Here is a 22,899-nt window from a genome sequence, read left to right as displayed (position 1 = left end):
CCAAAAGGGAAAAAAAAAGTGCAAAGCCAAAGGCAAAACTGAAAGTGCTGTACTGATGGGTTTTAAATTGTCTGCCTTGCCTACTAGACCCGCATTTGTAGAACCTGTGTGTTGGCAGGTGAAAGGATCACTATTTCTACCGTCGGAAAAGATTCAGATGGAGTATACTCCTCCCAGAGTGTGTGCCTTCCCCCGAGAGAGTGTGTCTCTGCGGGTCTTTCTTTTAACTGACATTTCCTCAACTCCTGGTGTCAGCGTATGCCAGGGGCTGTGGAAACGTCAAGGAAAACAGCTCGCTGCACAAGCATAGCTTCTGCTTCACGCCAGCCAAATCGTTTAAGGATGTAAATAGATGGAAATGTCCCTCTACTGCCCAGGCGGAAACATCTGTCCTAGGAAGGAGGGAAGGAATTCTCACCGGTTCCTTTACTGTGTGTCAATTTCTGTTTTGGGTACTTTCTCTGTTCTACCTCTCACCACAACCTGGAGAGAACAGGAACTGCTCGTCTCACCTTAGGTGGAAGAGTGAGGCACTGAGAAACTGCTCCAGCAGCAGTTGTCCATCCCCGGCAGGGCGTGGTGGGTCCCACCTCGTGAGGTTCCTAGGATGTCCGACTGAGGGTACCTTTCTTTCCAGGGTGTGTCCAGGTAGCCTAGCCGCTGTTCTGTTTCTTGATCCCCTTTGGGTATTTTGACCAATGTTCACGTGGGTTGAAAGTAAGGGATACTTAGAAAGGTCGTATGATCTGCTGCTTATTCTATTAAAATGGTTTATTTTCATTTTATTTGAAAGGCAGAAAGGGACAGAGTAGAGAGAGAGACAAGCTTCGTCTGCTGGTTCATTCCTCAGATGCCTAGGATGGCTGTGGGTGGGTGAAGCTGAAGCCAGGAGCCCAGATCTCGGGCTGGGCCTTCCACAGGAGTGGCAGTGGCTCGGCTGCCTGCTGCCTCCCAGGGTGGGCATTGGCAGGACTGGCAAACTGATGAGCCAGGACTCAGGCCTGGGCAGTCTTGTGTGAGATGCAGGTATCGTAACCACTGTGCCAAATACCTGCCCCTACTAACATCAGGTTGGTTTGTTGTTTTAAGCCATTGTTTTTCCTTAAAAATAATGACTGATTTTTGAGTTAAAATCAAAGATAGTGGTGATGCCAGAGGAAGATGAGTTTTATCTTGCTTTGGCTGCGAGGTTGCCGTGGAGGCCGTAGAGCTTGTTGTGTGGCTGACTGCAGCTGTCTCCTCCTGCAGAGAGGTCGTTCCCTTCCCATCTCTCAGAGTCAAGCTGAGCACGACCGAACCATGGGGGAGCACAGCCCCGACACCAACATTGTCTTCTTCGAGGCTGAGGACGATGAGCTGAGCCCCGAAGACAAGATGCTCAGGTTCGTGGACAAAAACGGACTGGTGCCTTCTTCCTCGGGAACCGTGTACGATAGGACCACTGTTCTCATTGAGCAGGACCCTGGCGCTTTGGAGGAGGACGACGATGATGGCCAGTGTGGGGAGCACTTGCCTTTTCTGGTGGGGGGTGAAGAGGGCTTCCACCTCATCGATCAGGAGGCGATGGCGCAGGGCTACGTACAACACATCATCTCACCGGACCAGATCCACCTGACCATCAACCCCGGGTCCACGCCCATGCCCAGAAACATCGAGGGTGCCACTCTCACGCTCCAGTCGGAATGTCCAGAAACAAAACGGAAGGAAGTGAGTAAAGCCTGGGGCGAGGGCTGGGTTTCGCTTTTCAACTTTGGGGCGAGACCTCACCAAGCCCTTGCTGGTCGTTCTGGCTGGGAGGCCCCGTGATGGGGGCGTCCAGTGGCTCCAGTTGTCAACAACATGCTTGCGTCATCTTTTATTGTGACTGTGCTTGGGAACTTTTGGGTTATTTGTATGGCGCCATTCAGATTTGGGAGTTGTAGTTTCAACTCTCCCAAACTTTGATTCCCAGATCATAAAATGGATATCACATGGAAGCCAGTGATTCTGATGCTCAGCTGAATAGACATGACGTATTGGAAAATGACATTGGCTGTGACTGACCATTGGGCGCTGTCTAGGTGGCTTGCTCCGGAGATAAGCGTGTCTGTTGGAATATGCTTAATTAGCTTAGTGAAAATGGTTGAAGATCAGCTTTCTTTTGTAGGAAATGCAAGCAAGAGGCAGTAAAGGAGAGCAGGTTATCAGAAACTAGTTTTTGCGTTTTGTATTTAATTAACATGATTAAGATGCCTGTCAGAATGTTTTGAAAACCCGAAGCACTTTACTAGGCATGCTGGGTGGTGATGCTTAGCAGGATGGAAGTTGTAAAGGCAGTGAAATGGCATATCCAGGAACTATTACAGGTCGATTGTAACTATCCGGAAGTTATATTTTTCTCACTCTTACATGTTCAATTAGAAGAAAGTAACTCACTGAAAGTTACAACCTCGGCAGCTAGGTATGACCAGGTGGGGAGAGGGTAAATTATATAGCAAAATATTTTTCATCCACATCTTGAGACTGCACCTGGCTGGTACATGTGGCTTCTTGGTGATCCGTGGCCTTGCCTTGGCTGGCCTGGCATCTCAGGCCTGGAGGGAGCCTTGGCGAGACCGTCTTGCTTTACCCCTGCAGGACGCTCACTGCAGCATCTCTGACATCGGTTCATTTGGTCTGAGAGTGAATGCACTCCAGCGCGTTGCGAGCACAGTCTGAACGCTTGCAGCACAGCCCAGTGCTTTTGCTGGCCAGCTCTGATTGCTAGAAAGCTTGGGTGTGTGTGGAACCCAGATCTGCTCTCTTCAGGGTCCCCTTTTCCTTCCTCAGTGACTTGCCTCCGGTGGGGCAGCGCATCAGCTAGCAGAGATCATCATCTCTTGTACAGGCTGAACACTTCAACCAACTAAATGTTCTCTCCATGGACATTTCCTCTCACTGCACCATCAGCCTGGCCACTTTTTTTTTTTTTTTTTCAAAGGCAGAGAAACATGAGAGAGAGAGATCTCATTCCGATTCACTCTCCAAATAGCCACAGCAGCTGGAGCTGGGCCAGGCCGAAGCTGGGAGCCAGGCACTCCTGGTCCCCCGCGTCTGTGGCTGACATTCAGGTGCATGAGCAGTGTGCTGGAAGAGAAGCTGGGACCTCAGCCAGGGTGCCAGCTTTGGGAGCAGTGGCTTTAGCCCACAGTGTGACACTGCCAATCCCAGCCTGGTCACATCCGGTGATATGAATTCCAGATTTCCAAAGTCCTTTTAACATCCTGAGTTGAATGCAATCTTACAAGTGTGAGTCAACTGGCACTGAGTATGCTCAACACGTAGACTCTTATCTCTTAATCTGGACACTGTCCTACAATGACTATCTGTATTTTATTAACAACAAGCATCTTACTGTTAGCCTGTGCTTGGAGATTTCTAGAATAGTGATTTCAATTGGGACACCTTTGTCCCCGAGGGAACATTTGCTAATGCCTGGAGGCATGTTTGGTCATTACACTGAGGAGATGCTGCTGGAGTGTGGTGGGTAGAGGCTAAAGTTGCTGTTAAACACTTTGCAGTGCACAGGACAGACCTGTACAGCAAGGAGTTACAGGCTTAAAACAGGAACTGTGCTGACCCTGAGAAATTCTGCCCAAGTGTATTCTAATATATATGGCTGCCAAGTCTTTTTGTTTGTTTGTTTTGTTTTTAGATAAGGGGTGGCTCCACCCATGTCTAACTGTAGGAAGCAGCAGATCTTTAGTTTGAAAGGCTGAAAGAGTAAGAGAGATCTTTCATCTACCATTTCATTCCCTAAGTGGCTGTAACAGTAAGGACTGGGCCAGATGGAAGCCAGGAGCCTGAAATTCTGCCTGGGTCTCCTACGTGAGTGACAGGGGTGCAAGCAGTTAGGCCGTCTTCTCCCACTTTCTCAGGTGCACTAGCAGGAGCCAGATTGGAAATGGGATGGTTGGGACTTTGAGAGGAGGAAAGACAGGAAGATCTTCTGTCTGCTGATTCACTTCCTAAGTATCTACAACAACAGCTGGAGCTGAGACAGTCCAAAAGCAGGAGCCAGGAGCTTCTTCTGGGTCTGCCACACAGGGTCCCAAGGCTTTAGCCATCTTCAACTACCTTCCCAGGCCATAAGCAGGGAGCTGGATGGGAAGTGGAACAGCTGGGATACAAACTGTCACCCATATGGGATCCTGGTGCATGGAAGGCGAGGACTTTTAGCTGCTAGGTTATCATTCTGGACCTGACAGTTGAAACTTGAATCAACACTCATGTAAGATGCTAGCATTACAGCTGGTGGCTTAACGCACTGCACCAAAATGCTGAACCCAGCTTGAGTCTTGTACAGTTGAATGTGGAGACCCGTGCCTCAGCCATAAGAATATCTACTCTGGTTTTGTCTGGTTGATTTCAGCTCCAAATTTAAACTTGTAAGGGTCCAAGTCAACTAAAGGTCATGAAGCAAGGTGCTATTGTGCTTGTAGGGGTGTGTGTGTGTGTGTGTGTGTGTGTGTGTGCGCGCGCACATACACGTATGCAGTACAAAAGTAAAAACATGCATGTTTATAGCATCAGACCGAGTGTGGTCAGTAAGAAGGTGAAGTGGAGATGTCACGTGGGAGCCAGAGAACCTCAGCCTTGGCTTCAGGATGAGGCAGCTCATCTTGACAACAATGATACTGGAGCTGATCTTACAGAACGCATATAATTTAGGAAAAATGCCAGGAAAGGTCATTTCAAGAGATGGTGACAGCAGAAAGAAACGAAGCTGGAAGACACAGGCTGCTTTCAAGGACTGGCTAGTTGTCCTGTTAGAACACAAGTCTTCATACTTGCTCTGTGAAGGGCTGATGTGTGGCTGTTCTTTGCAGTTCAAACCGCCTATTCTCTGTTGTAACTTCTCTGCTCTTCCCGCTGTAGCACAACGACAGCCATAGACAGTATATAAATGAATAAGCATGGCTGTGTTCTGATCAAACTGTGTGAAAATGGGCGGTAGCCTGCCTTCAGCCCACTTAGTATGCTCACTGTTGGGCTCGAACACAGGGAATAGTAAAAGATAAAGATGGAAAGATGGAATGCCAGAGATCCAGACATGTGGTGTTCCATGCTGAGGATTTGAGACTGTGTTCTGGCGATGGTGAGAACCCTTTGGAGGTGTAGGGACCAGGAAGTGAGGTGGTTAGAGTTGTGGTTTGGAGGACTTCTCTGGGCAGCAGTGGTCACTCGGAGGCCGAGGGAAACTGGAGACTTGCCGGGTAGGAGACAAGTTACAGTTTAGGTTTTGGGTTTCATCTAAATCTAATGAAGCAGTAGCTCTATACATGAAAATAACGAAGAGTTCTTGTAGAGGTGTGAGGGAACTTGGCGTGTTATCAGAGTTTGAAGTGTGAGCCACGAGCATGATTCAGAGGTTTTGAATCCTTCATGGAAATGATTCATCCATTTTTCCAAGTGTGTTGAGTTTCTGCTGTGCTTTAGCAGAGCTGATTGATGGGGTTTCAAATCTAGATAAGTCGTTAGAATCCACGATGGGTGTGTGTGTGTGTGTGTGTGTGTGTGTGTGTGTGTGTGTGTGTTTCAAGAGTTAGAGCTGCACTAATCAAAAGCCAGAAGCTTCTTCTATGTGTCCCTTGTGGGTTCAGTGTCCCAAGGCTTTGGCCATCCTGGGCTGGTTTCTCAAGCCATATGCCGGGAGCTGAATGGGAAGTGGAGCAGCCGGGACAAGGACCAGTGTGTGTATGGGATCTTGGTGCTTGCAGGCTGAGGATTGCAGTTCGAGCCATCATGCTGGGCTGGATGGTAGGCGTGTTCAGAGGGTTGTGTGCATGCTGGTGAGAGAGCAGTGGTCTCTGCTCTTCATCCGAGAAAGAAGGTGGAAAACAGATGGTGAGTGTGTTAACAGGAATCATGACAGGAAGAAGAAAAACTTAGGGAAATTGATGAACTTGATGGGAGCAGGTTCAGTGTGTGGCTTTTGGAGAAATGTGACACGAACAAGTGGAATCTGTGATGTCAAAGAAATGGCACAGTGTGGAGTTGTGGGTCCATAAAGGAGCGGTATTTCAAACTGTGGGTAGTTTGCTTAATTTAGAAGAAAGAGTTATATTGAGAATGTAAAGAGTGGAAAGGGAAAGAGGAGCCAGAAGAGATCTCGAAAGAGGTGGGTGGAATGCAGTGTGGGAGCTGAGGGAACAATGTCAAGTGTGAATGTTCCTTTGTGACCCCGTGGAAGGACCGAGTAGCCAGAGAGAGGCTGTTAGCTCTGCTGGTTGTGCAGTCGTTGCTCAGATGGGAGAAGCCTTTGAGTGGCCTCTGGGGGCTGCAGAGATGTTTCTGAGGGAAGAAGTGAGTGAGTGATGACGAAACAGAAGGCAGGAACTGTCAAGTTTTGGATTAACGTTGGGGGAAGAAGAGTGGTGCCGTGGCAGTAGCAGTTCAGGGTTGTTGAATGCTTTTGTTGTCACAGCAGATTTGAACCTGGTGTGGCACTTCAACTTTTGGTGAGCCTTAATTAATGATTATTGTGTGAAAGCGTCTCATGTGCAAGTGTTTGAGAAACATTAAATCAAGAACAAAAGTTAATTATAGGAGTTTTCAGTGCTTTTGATGTGTGGGTAGCCAAGAAGGAAGAAAAATGTGGAATTTTCCAAACGTTTTAAACTTGGAGAAACCATTTTTTAAGTCTCATTTCTTACTCCAGGGTGAGCGAAGTGTGTTTTGGGAAATGCGGCTGACCTAGACAGAAGGGAGGAGATCGCAGGGAAGGAGGGAGGAGTGGTTATGCAATCAGTGATGTCAGCTGCTACTTCCCCGCTTCATACTGTTTGCAAATTGGTTTATTCTATCTGCAAGCCTAATATGCCTGCCTATTCTGTCTTCAGGTTGTTCATAATTCTATTGAATAGGACAAAGTTAAGGTTATGTGTGTCTGTGTGTGTGTATGTATGTTTTGTAATATGTTAGAAAAATTTATGAACAGCAGAGGCATAGAGAAACAGATTTTGTTGGTTCATTCTCTAAGGGGCTGAGCACAGTTGGAGCCAAGAACTGGGAATCCAGTCTGGGCGGCCTGTGGGAGTGGCGGGAACTCCAGCACTCCAGCCGTCACCTGCTGCCTCCCAAGGGTGCACTAGCAGAAGGCTGTCATCGACAGCAGAGCACTCGGGGCTGGGAGGCATGTGTCCCCATCGGGGACTTGATGGTTGTGTCACATGCCCACTCCATACACAGGGGTATCACGAGGTCTTTGCTCAGTCTGCTGTGGGTTTAGCTCACTTCACTTTCCTCTCAGTCCGTGAGAGCCATATGTAAGAGTCTGTCAGCTGTGGTTGAAATCATTATAAAGCTGGAGGAGGACTTAAAGAGAAGCAGCAGGAGCTCTAGTTTTTGAAAATCTTGTATAATAACCATTCAAACTTGCCTTCCTGAAACACCATAGTAGCTTATCTTTTGCTTTGAAAGTGATTTTATTTTGGCATTTAAGTCCGTTTCATTGCTCTAAAGAGGCCAGCATTTATGACTGTTGTATAATTTGCTTTGTGATCGCGTAACCCATCCTCTACCTCCCTCTCTTCAAAAGCAAAGAAAATCGCTTGGTTTTTCCTGCATTTCTGTGCACAGGTGTGACTCTTGAGAAACCAAACTATTTGATAACTAGCCTTCTTAGCCTCCTCCTAAAGCAGCTTATTTTCTGAGTCAGATTCTAGCCTGATTTTCCAGTTTACCCTTGATTGTTCTATTGTTTCACGTAGTATATGGTTGGTTTACCTATTGCTTCATTTCTTTTTTTTTCTTTGTGTTTGACTTGTGCAAAAATAAGCCAGCCAGAACCTTGCCAAACGTGCTGTTTTCATCTGCCACACAGTGATAGTTCTCATTACACCTAACTACTCTCATATTCACCATTTTGCTGTTGCCTCTCTTGGTTTCATAGCTTTGAGGACATCCCAATCAGAATACTATCATTCTGCTCAAAAACATTCTTTTATGCTTCTGCAACCTTTCTGTACCAGACTTTTAAGTAACTGTGTTCTCACTTTTTTTTTTTTAGATTTATTTATTTTTATTGGAAAGACAGATATACAGATAGGAGGAGAGACAGAGAGGAAGATCCTCCATCCATTGATTCACTCCCCAAATGGCCACAATGGCCAGAGCTGAGCCCATCCGAAGCCAGGAGCCCAGAGCTCTTCCGGGTCTCCCACCCAGGTGGAGGGTCCCAAGGCTTTGGGCTGTCCTCGACTGCTTTCCCAGGCCACAAGCAGGGAGCTGGATGGGAAGTGGGGCCACTGGGACATGAATCAGTACCCGTATGGGATCCAGGCACAGGCAAGAGTAGAATTTAGCCACTAGGCTACTGCACTACACTCAGCTGTTTTCTTTAGTTGATTGACGTGGTCCATGGTTACTCAAATTCGTGAGAATCTGCTAGAACTATCTAGTTACCTGTTCTTCCATCTGTCTGAATCCCACCGATGTATCTTTCATGGCGAAATGACCAGAATTTCCATTTTGTCTGCTGAATGGTTAGCCAGGGGTCCCGGTGTGGTGGCCTGGAGGCTTAAGTCCTCGCCTTGAACACACCAGGATCCCATATGGGTGCCGGTTCTAATCTTGGCAGCTCTACTTCCCATCCAGCTCCCTGCTTGTGGCCTGGAAAAGCAGTCGAGGACGGCCCAAAGCCTTGGGACCCTGCACCTGCCTGTGGGAGACCTGGAAGAAGTTCCTGGCTCCTGGCTTCAGATTGGCGCAGGATTAGCTGTTGTGGTCACTTGGGGAGTGAATCATTGGACGGAAGATCTCTGTCTCTCCTCCTCCCTGTATATCTGACTTTGCAATAAAAATAAATAAATCTTAAATCTTGATTTAGGAACTACACACTAGCTATGTTTTCGTGGTGCGTTGATGAGGGAAGAGAACCGTTTTCTAAGAAGCAGCGCAGTCCCAGTGATGGTTTGTGATGTAGTCTGCATGCTGGGTTGCTTCTGGACACACCATGAATGGATTATATGGTTTGTGACATCCCAAGAGCAGTTTTTTTGTGTGTGTGGATTTGGCTGTGTAAGTGGCACAAATTTGAAGGATAAGAATATTGGGGAAAATCTGACTCGTGTGTGGTAGAGCCGTTTGGGGATGTGTCCTTTGCTTGGAGAGACCTATTTCCGATCTGATTATTTCTTATAAATCCCTCAGGCAGTGGATTGATGCCTTTTGACAAACTGCATGCTCCCTTGGGGCACCGCCCACCTGCAGTCAGTGCAACCCCACGGAAGTACCGTACAGATCTAGGACTGACGGGCTGTTTCTGCTTAAAAGTCGATTGTTAAGGATATGATACCTTCATTCTTTCCACTTTCATTTTTTACTGTCTCTTCTATCTGCTGGTTCACTCCTGATGTGACCTCAGTGGCTGAAACCAGGAACTTGGAATTCCATCTCCATCTCTCGCGCGGGTGACAAGGGCCCAAAGAACTTAAGCCATCCTCTGGTGCCTTCCCAGGCACATGGATAGGGAACTGGATCGGAAGTGACTCAGTTGAGCCTCAAATTGATGTTCCAGTATGCAATGTGGACCTCAAATCAGCTCTGCAACAGTGAGGTTCTGGCATCACAGCTCGCAGCTTGATTTACTGTACCAACATTGGTCCTGCCCAGGCAGTGTTGATGCTGGATGCAGGCTTCGCACACAGTGTCTGCTTACTCTTCCAAATGATTGCCCTAGCAAGTTTTTTTTTTTTAAGACTTACTTATTTGAAAGGCAGAGTTACATAGAGGCAGAGAGAGAGAGAGAATGTCATGTTCTATACACTGATTCACTCCTGAAGGGCCACAGCGGATGTGGTAGGGCCAGGCTGAAGCCAGGAGGCCGGGAACTTCTTTCAGGTCTCCAACATGGATTCTGGGGCTGAAGCACTTGGGCTGTCCTGCACTGTTTTCCCAGGCAGTTTTTTCTTTTAAAGATTTATTACTTTTATTGGAAAGTCAGGTATACAGAGAGGAGGAGAAACCAACAGAAAGAACCTCCATTTGCTGGTTCACTCCCTAAATGACCACATGGCCAGAGCTTAGCTGATCCAAAGCCAGGAGTCAGGAGTTTCCTTGGGGTCTCCCATGTGGGTACAGGTTCCTAAGGCTTTGGGCTGTCTTTGACTGCGTTCCCAGGCTACAAGCAGGGAGCCGGATGGGAAGCGGGGCCCGTGGGATTAGAACTGGTGCCCATATGGAGTCCTGGCGTATGCAAGGTGAGGACTTTAGCCACTAGACTACCATGCCAGGTCCTCCCAGGCCCTTTTAACAGGGATCTGAATCAGAAGTGAAACAGTGGTACTCTAGCTGGTGCCCATATGGGATGCTGTGCTGCAGGCAGCAGCTTAACTAGTTACGTCATAGTCACATCCCCTCCACAAGTTTTGACTTTAAAAATTACTTATGTTACGAAGAGATCACCCCTGCTCTCAGTGTCTTGGGATCTGGTAGGGAGACTGGGGGCTGCAGCTGTGTGAGTCCTGTGGAATCCAGGGCAGGGTCTGTTTGGCCTTTTCCTTATGAAGGTCTTTCGTCAGTGAGTCCTGTACCCCTCTGGGTCTGTGCGCACGTTGTGCACATCTTCCTGGTCTCCAGAGTTTTCACATGAGGCCTGCTGGCCCCGGAAAGGGGAGTGGTTGGGTTTATGTATACTGGTTTTCAAACTTCATGCTGTAGGAATTACAAGCTTCAAAATACTTTTTTTTTTTTGCCTTTAACATGTATTTGTTTGGATGAGTTATAGTGAGGAAGAGATTTTGTCCACAGCCAGAGCTAGCCCAGGTTGTAGTCAGTGTCCCCAAACTCCATCTGAGTCTTTGCATGAGGGGGCAGGGTCTCCAGCACTTGGACCGCCATCTGCAGCCTCCTAGATCCATTGCAGGGAGTTGAATCCAAAGCACGGAGCAGACGGGACTCCGAGCAGGCGTCTTGCTCTGGGCTGTGGGCATCCTAAGTGGCAGTGTAGTGTGCTGCCCCATGATAGTCTGTGTTTTACATAGGCTCTACTTAGTAGGTATTGCTAACATATTTCTTTTGTAGGATATTGGACGAAAAACTTGAGATGTAATTTTATTTTCTTAGATCCAGCTTGTTCCTAAAAGTGTTTTTTCCTGCGCTGGGCAGGGGTGTGGTTTCAGCCCTGACTCTGTCTCTGCTGTGCTCTGTGCTGGCCCTTTGACACTGGGCAAACCACTCTGCTTCCTCTTTTCTAATAGCAATGTAAAAATTCCCCATTGCATTCTGTGACGATTACATGAGGCTGACATATAGATAAGAGGAAACCTCAAAAAGTTTGTGGAAACTGGACTTAAAGGAGATATTTGTTTTGATGCCAGCCATTTTGAGGAGCCATTATAGTGGAAGAGTGAATTAAGCATTCACTTACTGTCCTGGGAACCCATGTGGACACTGGTTCAAGTCCCAGTCTTTTTTACTTCCGGTCCAGCTGCCTTCTGACGCCCGAGAAGGCAGTGAATGACAGTGCAGGTGTGTGTGTGGGCTGCTGCTGCCCACGTGGGAGACCTGCCTGGAGTTCTGATTTTGCCCTGACGCAGTCACAGTAGGTGTGGCCATTCAGGGAGCAGGCCAGCAGGTAGAAGATCTCTCTTCTCTATTTCTCCCTCTCTTGATAACTCTACATTTCAAATAAATAGGTCTTTAAAAAATGTTTACTGAAATCATATAGAAGGGAATCTTTAAAAAGTTTATGGAAAATGTGAATGTGAACAATACAATGCATGTATTAAAAAAATATATATTTTTTTGCACCAAAATAGACCTTTTCCCTAAATATTCACTCATTGATTTACTGAAAAGGCAGAGTGACAGTGACAGTTAGAGAGAGAGATCCCTTCCTACCTTCCATCTATTGGTTCAGTCCTCAAATGGCACCAGTCGCAGATCTGGGCCAGGCTGAAGCCCAGGGCTGGGGGGCGGCCGGACTGGGAGGCCTGGGGCTGTCGTCTGTTGCCTTCCCAACTGGATTAGCAGGAGGCTGACTTGCAGTGGAGCAGCTGGGACTTGAGCTGGCACTGTGTAGTGGTTGCTCGTATTGGAAGCAGCAGCACAACAGTGACTGCATAAACTTAGTTTTTTTTTTTTTTTATAAGATTTATTTTTACTGCAAAGTCAGATATACAGAGAGGAAGATTTTCTGTCCATTGATTCACTCCCCAAGTGGCTGCAACGGCCAGTGCTGTGCTGATCCAAAGCCAGGAGCTAGGAGCTTCTTCCAGGTCTCCCATGTGGGTGCAGGGTCCCAAGGCTTTGGGCTGTCCTCAACTGCTTTCCCAGGCCACAAGCAGGGAGCTGGATGGGAAGTGGAAATGCCAGGATTAGAACCGTTGCCCATATGGGATCCTGGCATGTGTAAGGCGAAGACTTTAGCCAGTAGGCTACCGCACTAGGCCCACCTTTTCCTTTTTAAGAGATTTATTTTTATTTGAAGGGCAGAATTACACAAGAGATACAGAGACAGGTTTTCCATCTGCTGGTTTAATTCCCAGGTGGCAACAATGGCCGGAGCTGAGCTGATTTGGAGTCAGTAGCTTCTTCTGGGTCTCCCATGTGGGTGCAGGGGCCCAAGGACCCTGAGCTGTCCTCCAGTGTTTTCTCAGACTGTGAGCTGAGAGCTGGATCAGAAGTGGAGCAGCTGGGACTCCAGCCAGTGCCTGTGTGGGATGTTGGTGTGGCAGGCAGAGAATCAGCGTGCAATGAGACCAGGCATGGCCCTCCCCAAGTACTTTTTGAAGTGTCCGTGTGTACTAGTGCGTAGATGAACCATTTTAACATAGTACCTGGAGTATTGCGGTTGTTTGGTGAATACTCATTTGATTTTTCTTTCTCCTAGGCCTTCATATTTCTTAAAGGATACAAAGTATTACAAGTTTAAGAAGTGATTAAATTGTTAAAATTTTCTTAGTGGGCCTGGCACAATGGAATAGTGGCTGAATCCTCGCCTTACATCTGCTGGGATCCCATATTGAGCTCCGGTTCATATCCTCGCTGCTTTCATTTTCCATACAACTCCCTGCTAACATCCTGGGAAGGCAGAGAAGGATGGCCCAAAGCCTTGGGACCCTGCATCAATGTGGGAGAACTGGAAGGAACTCTAGGCTCCTGGCTTCGGATCAGTTCAGTTCTAGCCCTTGCGGCTACTTGGGGGTGGAACCAGCACATGATAGCTCTTTTCTCTCTGTATATCTGCCTTTCCAGTTTAAAAAAAAAAAAATTAAAACCTTAGGGCCAGGCGCAATGGCCTAACGGCTAAAGTCCTCTCCTTGAATGCGCTAGGATCCCATATGGGTGCTGGTTCTAATCCTGGCAGCTCCACTTCCATCCAGCTCCCTGCTTGTGGCCTGGGAAAGCAGTTGAGGATGGCCCAAAGCCTTGGGACCCTGCACCCACATGGGAGACCTGGAGGAAGTTCCTGGCTCCTGACTTTGGCTTGGCGCAGCACCGACCGTTGTGGTCACTTGGGGAGTGAATCATTGGATGAAAGATCTTCCTCTTTGTCTCTCCTCCTCTCTGCATATCTGATTTTGCAGTAAAAAATAAATCAATCTAAAAAATTTTAAATCTTAAAAAAACATGTATTTTCTCAGGAGTTCTTTAGGGAAACATTTTCTCCTTGAGACAGTATTCTAAATTGTGGTTGGATTCTAGGATAGCCCACAGGAAGTCTCAGTGACCACCACTAGCTGAGCTGTCGCAGTAGTACTGTTGTGGATGGTAACTGCCATTCCTAATTGTGTTGTGAATTGGGTACATGCTTGTAGTCCTCTGTGGGGTTCTGTGAACACTAGCTAATACCAAAGATCATCTCCTCTCTGCTTGTCTTGTTTTGACAGCCTCAGTAGCAGATGCTCAGATTGTGTTCCTTGCTTGGCATTTGGGGCGTGGGGCAAAGCTGTAAGCTCTCACAGGTGAGGAAAGGGGGCTCCTCCCGTCATGCTAGTGAAGTGGGGAGAGGATGAGACAGCCTGCAGCTGTGGAGTGCTTGTTTGATGGTTGCTGTGTTACAGGCTTTAATATGGTTCTGCATTTAACTTTCGTGACAATTTCATAAAGTAGATACCATTTGTCCCGCACTATCCTATTTTACAAATTTTGTAAAGAGAAAAACCGCAACTGAGATTTGAATGGAGGATTTTGCAGATACTGAAGGCTATGCTCTGTCCCCTAACACACTAGTTTTGTAAAGACAAGACAATCAGATGCTACGACCTCTCGATGTGAAAAGGCTGAGAAGTAAAGGAACAGCAAGCTTTTGTTCTGTAGCGGGTAGAGGGTTGAGGCACTGAAATAATTGCATGAATCTGGCTGCTGTGGTGGGTAATGGGAGGCTGTCGACAGAGTGTAGCCTGTGCTAGCACTGAGGACATTATTGAGAGCTGGCAGAGGGGAGGACAGTACTTTTTGTTGTTGTTCTTGTTAAGGTTTATTTTTATTGGAAAGGCAGAAATACAGAGAAAAGGAGAGACGGGGAAAGATTATCCATCCACTGGTTCACTCCCCAAGTGGCTACAATAGCCAGAGCTGAGCTGATCCAAAGCCTGGAGCCAGGAACTTGTTTTGGGTTTCCTACATAGGTGCCGAGTTCAAAGGCTTTGGGCCATCCTCCTTTGCTTTCCCAGGATATAAGGAGGCAGCTCTATGGAAGGTAGAGCAGCTAGAATATGAACTGGTACCCATATGGGATGCTGGTGTTTGATGGTTGAGGATGAACCAATTGAACCGCCATGCTGATGCCAGGAGGACCATTTTTATAGCCACAGCAGTCAGGCCCATTATTTCCTTATACAAATTTTCACATGCTAGGTGCTCCAAATGAGGACCTTCTTTTCCTTTTCTTTAAAAAAATTTTGTATGTCAGAGTGACAGAGGGAGTCAAAGAGATCTGTCTGCTGCTTCACCCACCCAGTTCTTGCCACATTATGGATTGGCCAGAATGGAGTCCAGAGCCAGGAACTCCATTTGAGCCTCCCCCATGGGTGGCAGGAACCAGGTTCAGGAAGCTGAATCAGAAGCCCAGAGTGAGCAGGGCTCAAGCCAGACACTTTAATATGGCTGGTGGGCATCCCAAGGCCGTGCCATGCTTTTCCTTATTGAGTGGGGACTGTAAGTGTGTGTAGAATCTAGATTTGGTTTTTTTTTTTTTTTTTAAAGATTTTTTTTTGGGGCCCGGCGGCGTGGCCTAGCAGCTAAATTCCTCGCCTTGAACGCACCGGGATCCCATATGGGTGCCGGTTCTAATCCCGGCAGCTCCACTTCCCATCCAGCTCCCTGCTTGTGGCCTGGGAAAGCAGTTGGGACCCTGCACCCATGTGGGAGACCCGGAAGAGGTTCCTGGTTCCTGGCTTCGGATCGGCGCAGCACCGACTGTTGTGGTCACTTGGGGAGTGAATCATTGGATGAAAGACCTTCCTCTCTGTCTCTCCTCTGTATATCTGACTTTGTAGTAAGAATAAATAAATCTTTTGGGCCCGGAGCGGTGGCGCAAGTGGTTAAAGGTCCTCGCCTAGCACGCCCGGGATCCCATATGGGCGCCGGTTCTAATCCCGGCAGCCCCGCTTCCCTTCCAGCTCCCTGCCTGTGGCCTGGGAAGGCAGTCGAGGACGGCCCAAAAGCTTTGGGAACCTGCACCCGCGTGGGAGACCCGGAAGAGGCTCCTGGCTTCGGATCGGCATAGTATCGGCCCGTTGCGCTCACTTGGGGAGTGAATCATCAGACGGAAGATCTTTCTCTCTGTCTCTCCTCTCTCTGTATATCCGCCTTTCCAATGAAAAAATAATAAAAATAAATCTTTAAAAAAAAAAAAAAAAGAATAAATAAATCTTTTAAAAAAAAAGATTCATTTTTTTTATTTGAAAGGCAGATTTATAGAGAGGAGTAACAGAAATATCTTCCATATGCTGGTTCTCCCCAGATGGCTGCGATGGTTGGAGCTGAGCCAATTTGAAGCAGGAGCTGCTTCTGGGTCTCCCATGCGGGTGCAGGGTCCCAAGGCTTTGGGCAGTCCCCGACAGCTTTCCCAGGCCACAAACAGGGAGTTGGAAGGGAAGTAAGGCAGCCAGGACATGAACCAGTGCCCATGTGGGATGCTAATGCAAGGTAGAGGGGTAACCAATTGAGCCATTATGCTGGTCCCTAAAATCCAGTTCTTTTACTTTTTTCTCCTTCAGCAGAAACCTTTTTTCCCCTCTTTCTAAATTCTCACATTTTATCTCCTGGAGTTCTGACGTTTAACTTTCTGATTTGTGCCTGTCTCATTCACCTTTGCGTCCCTGGTTCTGTTGACTGATTGGGACAGTCGTCTTTGGTAAGTGTAAGAACTTTGTCAATCAGCGTCAGTTTCTGAAAGCGCATACTTTGTCCATCGCTGGCCGGGCCCTGTGCTTAGGAAGATTCACCTGTGGGTCCTCCGTGTGCGTGCCTTAGCGTGGTCATTGGCTATTATGTGACGTGAAGCTAGAAAGGTTGTCCTGCTTAGTTTGTGAAAAGCAGTGAACAAGAGAGCTCCCATTTTCTTGGTTACTTCCCTAGTTCTTACAAGGTCAGCATGTAACCAGTTCTGGGAGGCCAGAACTCAAGTGTTTGAGTCGTCATCATTTCCTTGCAGTGTTTTTGTTAATAGAAGACTGGAACAGGAGGCTCACCTTGGAATTAAAATCCAAGTACTGCATGGGTAGGCGTTTGGCTCAGTGGTTAAGATAACGCTTGAAGACCTGGTGTAATGGCTCAATTCGCTAATCCTCTACCTTCAAGCCCTGGCATCCCATATAGGCGTCAGTTCGTGTCCTGGCTCCTCCACTTCTGATCCAGCTTGTGGCCTGGGAAAGCAGTCGAGAAGGCCCAAAGCCTTGGACCTTGCACCTGCATGGGAGACCCGGAAGCTTCTGGCTTTGGATTGGCTCAGCTCCAGCTATTGTGGCCGTTTGGGAAGTGAATCAGTGGATGGAGGATCTCTGTCTCTCCTTCTGTTTGTAAATTTGCCTTTCAAATAAAAATAAATGATTTTTCTTTCTTTTTTTTTTTTAGAGATGCTCCTTGAGATGCTGGTATTATATACTTGAGTCCCAGCTCTGCCTCCCATTCAGCTTCCTGCTGGGAAGCTGTAGACGACAGTTCAGGTGCTTGGTCCCTATTGCTTACTGGGAGACACAGATTGAATTTTGGCTTCCTGCCTTCTTCAGCCTGGCCCAGCCCGGCTGTCATGGACGTTTGAAGAATGTGTTAATAGATGGGAAGTCACTGCCTTTGGCTCTCAAATACAAACAACAACTTCATGTGCATCTTAACCAGCATCTTAACTGTTAGGCCAGCTGTCCATCCTGTGTTTAGAATCTCACACTGTTTTGATGAATATTTTAAAAAATTATTTAGTGGAATCTTCAGTGACATTATGTTCATATTATAGATACTTAATTGATTGTGATAAGCAAACTAATTGTGTGACACCCCTCCCTGAGGCCTTCAGGTTCAGCAGGAACTTAACTGAATCAAGAAGCCTTCTTGTTCACCATGAGTCTGTTAGCATGCTGTCATACAGAAGATGATATCCTGAACATCTTTTGTTACTGTGGCTTCTCAGACCATGTGGATCTCATCTGTCTTTCTGCTTCTCCTTCTGATTTGGAGCTCCTTGGGAGCAGGGGCTATTGATATATTTTTTTTTAAAGATTGGTTTTTAATAAAGTTAGATACACAGAGAGGAGACATAGCGAGGAAGATCCTCTGTCTGTTGATTCACTCCCCAAGTGGCCGCAACAGCCGTAGCTGTGTGGATTTGAAGCCAGCAGACCGGTGTCTCTTCCAGGTCTCCCACACGGGTGTAGACTCCCAAGGCTTTGGGCTGTCCTCTGTTGTTTTCCCAGGCCACAAGCAGGGAGCTGGATGGGAAGTGGGGTTGCCAGAATTAGAACCGGCATCCATATGGGATCCTGGCGTGTACAAGGTGAGGACTTAAGCCACTAGACTATTGTGCTGGGATCCTATTGATATTTTTATTCCTAGCACTAAGGATAGTAATTTCTGAAGCATATTTTAAAAAAAATTATTAATATTTTTTGAAAGGCAAAGTTACAAAGAGGAGAGGCACACAGAGAGGTCTTCATCCATTGGTTCAGTCTCTACATTGGTACAGTGGCCAGAGCTGAGCCTGTTTGAAGCCAGGAGCTTCTTTTGGGTCTCCAACACATGGGTAAAGGGCCCAAGAGGTTGGGTCATCTGCTGCTTTCCCAGGGCATAACAGGGTTAGAAGTGGAATGGCTGGGTCTTAAACCAGTGCTCATATGAGCTTAGCCTACTATGGCGTGGTGGCAGCCTAAATTTTTTTAAAATTTATTTCATCTATTTATTTGAAAGACACTATTACAGAGAGTATGAGGTAGAGAGAGAGAGAGAGAGAGCGCTTTTGTCTTCTGATTCATTCTCCAAATGGCCACAACAGCCAGGGCTATACCAGACCACAGCCAGGAACCAGGAGGTTCTTTATGATCTCCCATGTGGGTGCAGCAGCCCAAACACTTGGCCCATGTGCTACTGCTCTCCCAGGTACGGCAGCAGGGAGCTGGATTGGAAGTGGAGCACCAGGACTTGAATAGGTGTGCATTCGGGATCCCAGCATTGCAGGCAGCAGCTTGACTCTGTGCTATAATACTAGCTCCAGAATGTAATTTTTTTTAATCCATGCATGATAATAAACCTTAGTTGTATTTAAGTATACCGAGTGTTACAACATTTCTGTGTAATTGTGAAAACATCTAAGTGTTCTCTGCAACTTCCTTTTCTAATCATCCGGTTTGAGGGGGGTTAAGTTTCCCTTTTTGCTTTTGCTTAATTCAGTGCTATTCTCTTTTTTTCTTAAGAAAAAAAAAAGTTACTTATTTAATTGAAAAACAGGGATATCTTCCCATCCACTGGTTCACTCCATGTAGCCTCAGTAGTGAGCTCTGGGCCACGCCGAGGCCAGGAGCTAGGAACTCCATGAATTCCTGCGATCTAAGTTCTTTGGCCATCTTCCACTCCCTTCTCAAGTGCATTAGCAACATTAGCAGGAAGTTGGATTGGGAGTAGCCAAGTCTTCTTCTTCTTCTTCTTTTTTTTTTTAATTCTTTTTGATTGGAAAGGTGGATTTAGAGAATAGGAGAGACAAAGGAAAGATCTTCCACCCAAGATTTACTTCCCAAATGGCTGCAACAGCTGGAGCTGAGCCAATCCAAAGCCAGGAGCCAGGAGCTTCTCCTGGTCTCCCACACGGGTACAGGGTCCCAAGGCTTTGTGCTGTCCTCTACTCCTTTCCCAGGCCACAAGCAGGGAGCTGAATGGGAAGAGGAGCAGCCATGCATGAACTGATCTCCTATGGGATCCTGGTGCTTCCAAGGTAGAGGATTTAGCTGTTGGTTGAGCCATCATGCCGGGTCCAGTAGCCAGGTCTTGAATTGGCACTCTGGTCTGAGGTGCTGGTGTTGCAAACTGCAGGCTAACGGGCTGTTCTACAACAGTAGCCTCTGAGTGCTGCTTACAAGTGACTAACAGATGTAGAATGGGGTCTGTGTTTATTGATGATGTGAGAGGGCTCGTTTATTCAATCTGTCTTAGGTGGAGTACACATTTGCTCTTAGTGTCAGCCGTCTCCCTCAGCTTCAGTATATATGCTTGCCATCATCTGTCGTCTCCAACTTTGTTTATGTATTTGAAGGCAGAGAGAGATTCTTCCATCTCTACTCACTTTCCAGTGCTCACTACAGCCTGGGTTGGGTCAGGCTGACAACAGTGGCATGGCGCTCGGTCCAGCTCTTCCCCAGAGATTGCAGGAACCCAAGGATTTGGACTGCAGGCCTCTGCCTCCCAAGCGGAGTGCGCATTAGCAACAAGCTGGAATTGCAACTGGAACTGGGACTCCAACCCTGGCACTGAGCTGTGATGCAGGCGTCCCAGGTGGCTCTTACAAGCTGCACCAAATGCTCGGCTGTTTCCAAACTTGTACTCTACTCAGCCAGGTGTTTGAAAGCATAGTTGATTTTCATTGTCTCAGATTCTGACTTCTGCTTCTGTCACTCCAGTGCAGTCCCCGTGCTTCGTCAGTTATGACCTCGTGAGTTGGCTAAAGCTTAAAAATGCTTTCTCTGGTCAGCTCTGCTCAGTTTGACTCCTGACCTCCCTCTTTGAAATTTTAGTCTTTTGTTATTCGTAGTCTTTATCACTGCTTTGTCAGGATTAAGGCCTGCTGGTTTGTTTTATTTGTTTATTTACTCATTCATTCAAAAAAGTGAATTGAGTTCTGCTTCTCTAGAAGGTTAATCTTGAGCTTATATAGTATACAAGGTAAGGGTCCTAGCTTTTACAGAGCTTAGAATCCAGCTGAGAAGTCATCATTCATTCAATTCAGCCAATATTTAGTGCCTGCTGTTTGCCAGTACTGCTGTATGTGGGCAACTAAAGATAATGTCAATTATTTAATTGAAATTATTTTATCTTACTCATGTGTTTTATTTATTTATTTTTAAAGATTCATTGATTTATTTGACAGAGAGAAAAGGACAGACAGAGAAAGATCTTTCATCTGTTGCTCCTCCTAGGTGACTGCACCAGTCAGGCCTGAGCCAGGCCTGGAGCTTCTTCCAGGTCTCCTGTGTGGGTGGCAGTGGCACAAGCACTTGGGCCATCTGCTGCCACCTTGTCCATGCCACCAGTGGAGAACTGGATCAGAAGCAGAGTAGCCAGGGAACAAGCTGGTGCCTGTATTACAGCCTTACCCCCTCCATCCCATAGCACCAGCCCAAATCATATCATGTGTTTTAAAGATAGAGCCAGCCTTCGATATCCTAGAGAATTGACCCAAGACTGCCTTCTCAAAGGCCAAAGTGTGGACATGTTCAGGTCCCTTGTGTAAAGTGGTGTATGTTTGTAGATAACTCATGCATCTTCCCATGCTCATCTCTGGATTACTCACAGGACCTGCTGCAGTGGAAAGACTACATGAATAGTTGTTTAGGGAATGACAACAAGGAAAAGCAGCCTACGTCTTCAGTACAGACGTGTGTGTGTGTGTGTGTGTATGCATATGTATATATATTTTTTTCTGAATACTTGCAGTTGTTGATCAGTTCACAAAAGTAGAACTCAAGATGCAGAAGGCTGAGTGGGGTTGGAGTGAGGGCCAGTTAGAGATGAGCTCTATAGGAAGAAACATTTTGCAGGAACCTGACTTGGCCAAATAAAAAACCAAAAACCTGATGGGAGCAGGGCAGGAGACTAAAGGATAATGGGTTATATAGGTATTTTTCTGTATCGAGTAGCTACTTGAATTTGAGATTTATAACATTATCAACTGCTGGTAGCATCTTCAGAATGAAATTCCGTGATTGGAACTGCAGACTCCTTTATGGCAGCAACATTGTCCTGCTTCTCCATGTTGCTCTGTGGTTTGTTTCAGTTGATTAAAGGTTTGTTTATTTGAAACTCAAAATTATATATAGAGATATCTTTCATTCACTGATTCATTTCCCCAGAAGACTGTAACAACCATGGGCTGGACCAGGCTGAAGCCAGGAACCAAGAGCTTCATCCCATCCTGAAATACTAGGGCTTTTTCCTGCTGCTTTACCCAGGTCAATAGCAGGAAGCTGGATTGGAGATGGGTCAGCTGGGCCTGAACTGGTGCCTATGTGGGATGCCGGCATCATAGGCAATGACTTTACCTGCTATGAAACAATACCAGTCTCTGTTAGTGGTTATTTTGAAAACTGGCAGTACCAAGGAAATTTTCAGTCTTCATGGGAAATTGGGAGATACACATGAGAATAGAATTAGCTATGTAAGCTAAGTGTCAAATGGGTGATGTGAACATCATTGCCATTCTGAGAAGGGTGCTGACTTTTAGATGTGAAATGGCTGACCGTAAAAGGTGTTGGTGGTGTCTGGCACAATAGCATAGCAGTTAAGGTCCTCACCTTGAACGCACTGGGATCCCATATAGGTGCCAGTTCTAATCCCAGCAGCTCCACTTCCCATCTAGCTCGCTGCCTGTGGCCTGGGAAAGTTGTCGAGGATGGCCCGAAGTCTTGGGACCCTGCACCCACGTGGGAGACCTGGAAGAAGCTCCTGGCTCCTGGCTTTGGATTGGCTCAGCTCTAGCCATTGCAGCCACTAGGGGAATGAACCATTTGACAGAAGATTTTCCTCTGCCTCTCCTCCTCTTTGTGTATCTGCTTTTCCAATAAAGATAAATAAATCTTTTTTTTTTTTTAAAAAAAAGTGTTGGTGATAGTGAGAAATCAAAGGAAGAGAGAGAAAGGAACTACATACCTCCACTGGAGAGGAAGGAGAGCAAAAGCAGGGAAGTGCGAATTCACCATTGCCGTTGGAGAAGGATGTACTGTTGCTGCCTGTGGCCCCAACAGAGCCTGCAGGTTTCCTTGGTTACTGAGTTGTGTGATGGGCAGTGGAAGAGGCCTGAAAAGCACCTTCAGTTCATTGTCAGGCTGGGGAATTGGGCTTGTAATCGAGCGGAGAGATGGCATGGGTAGAACCCTGTTTAGAGCTGATGTGGCAATGAACTGCCAAGTAGGACTGGTGGGTCAGTGATTCACTTCAACAACATTTAATACCTGTGTGGCATTGGGAACGGTAAGGACTGAATAGGTGAGAGAAATTTGCTTAAGGACGCTGAATACTTGTGTAAGATCTCATTGGGATTGGGAAGGATGAGAAGGAGTGAAGTGGGGAAGAGTTGGGGTTAGAGTGGAGTCAGAGCCTCTCCCTTCCCCATCCCTGCACAGTTCAGGCATTAACTATGGCCCACAGGCTAATCATTCAGATTTTTTGTTTTTGTTTTTAATTTTGCTCATGAACTAAGAGTGGTTTTCTTCCTTGTTAAACTTGTAGTTTGGT

At 46.8% G+C, this 22,899-nt stretch overlaps 1 protein-coding gene across 4 annotated transcripts in view; it reads left to right on the top strand.

Moving 5' to 3' along the window:
- Positions 1–22,899, top strand: part of MTF1 (metal regulatory transcription factor 1) — a 54,942-nt gene that overhangs the window by 1,012 nt on the left and 31,031 nt on the right. For 3 of the 4 annotated variants that reach the window (XM_040974240.1, XM_040974239.1, XM_040974241.1), the window contains exon 1: positions 1,103–1,707. In XM_040974240.1, coding sequence (XP_040830174.1) covers positions 1,162–1,707 — 546 coding nt within the window. In that variant the 5' untranslated portion in view covers positions 1,103–1,161. Of the gene's footprint in view, positions 1–1,102; positions 1,708–22,899 lie in introns of those variants that run through there. The other variant, XM_040974242.1, reaches the window with a different exon arrangement.

The sequence above is a fragment of the Ochotona curzoniae genome, unplaced genomic scaffold, assembly GCF_017591425.1.
Source record: "Ochotona curzoniae isolate NIBS_2020 unplaced genomic scaffold, NIBS_Ocur_1.0 contig_2404, whole genome shotgun sequence".
Taxonomy (NCBI): domain Eukaryota; kingdom Metazoa; phylum Chordata; class Mammalia; order Lagomorpha; family Ochotonidae; genus Ochotona; species Ochotona curzoniae.
The sequence above is the reverse complement of the archived record's forward strand: the minus strand, read 5'-3'. Positions and strand labels throughout refer to the sequence as shown.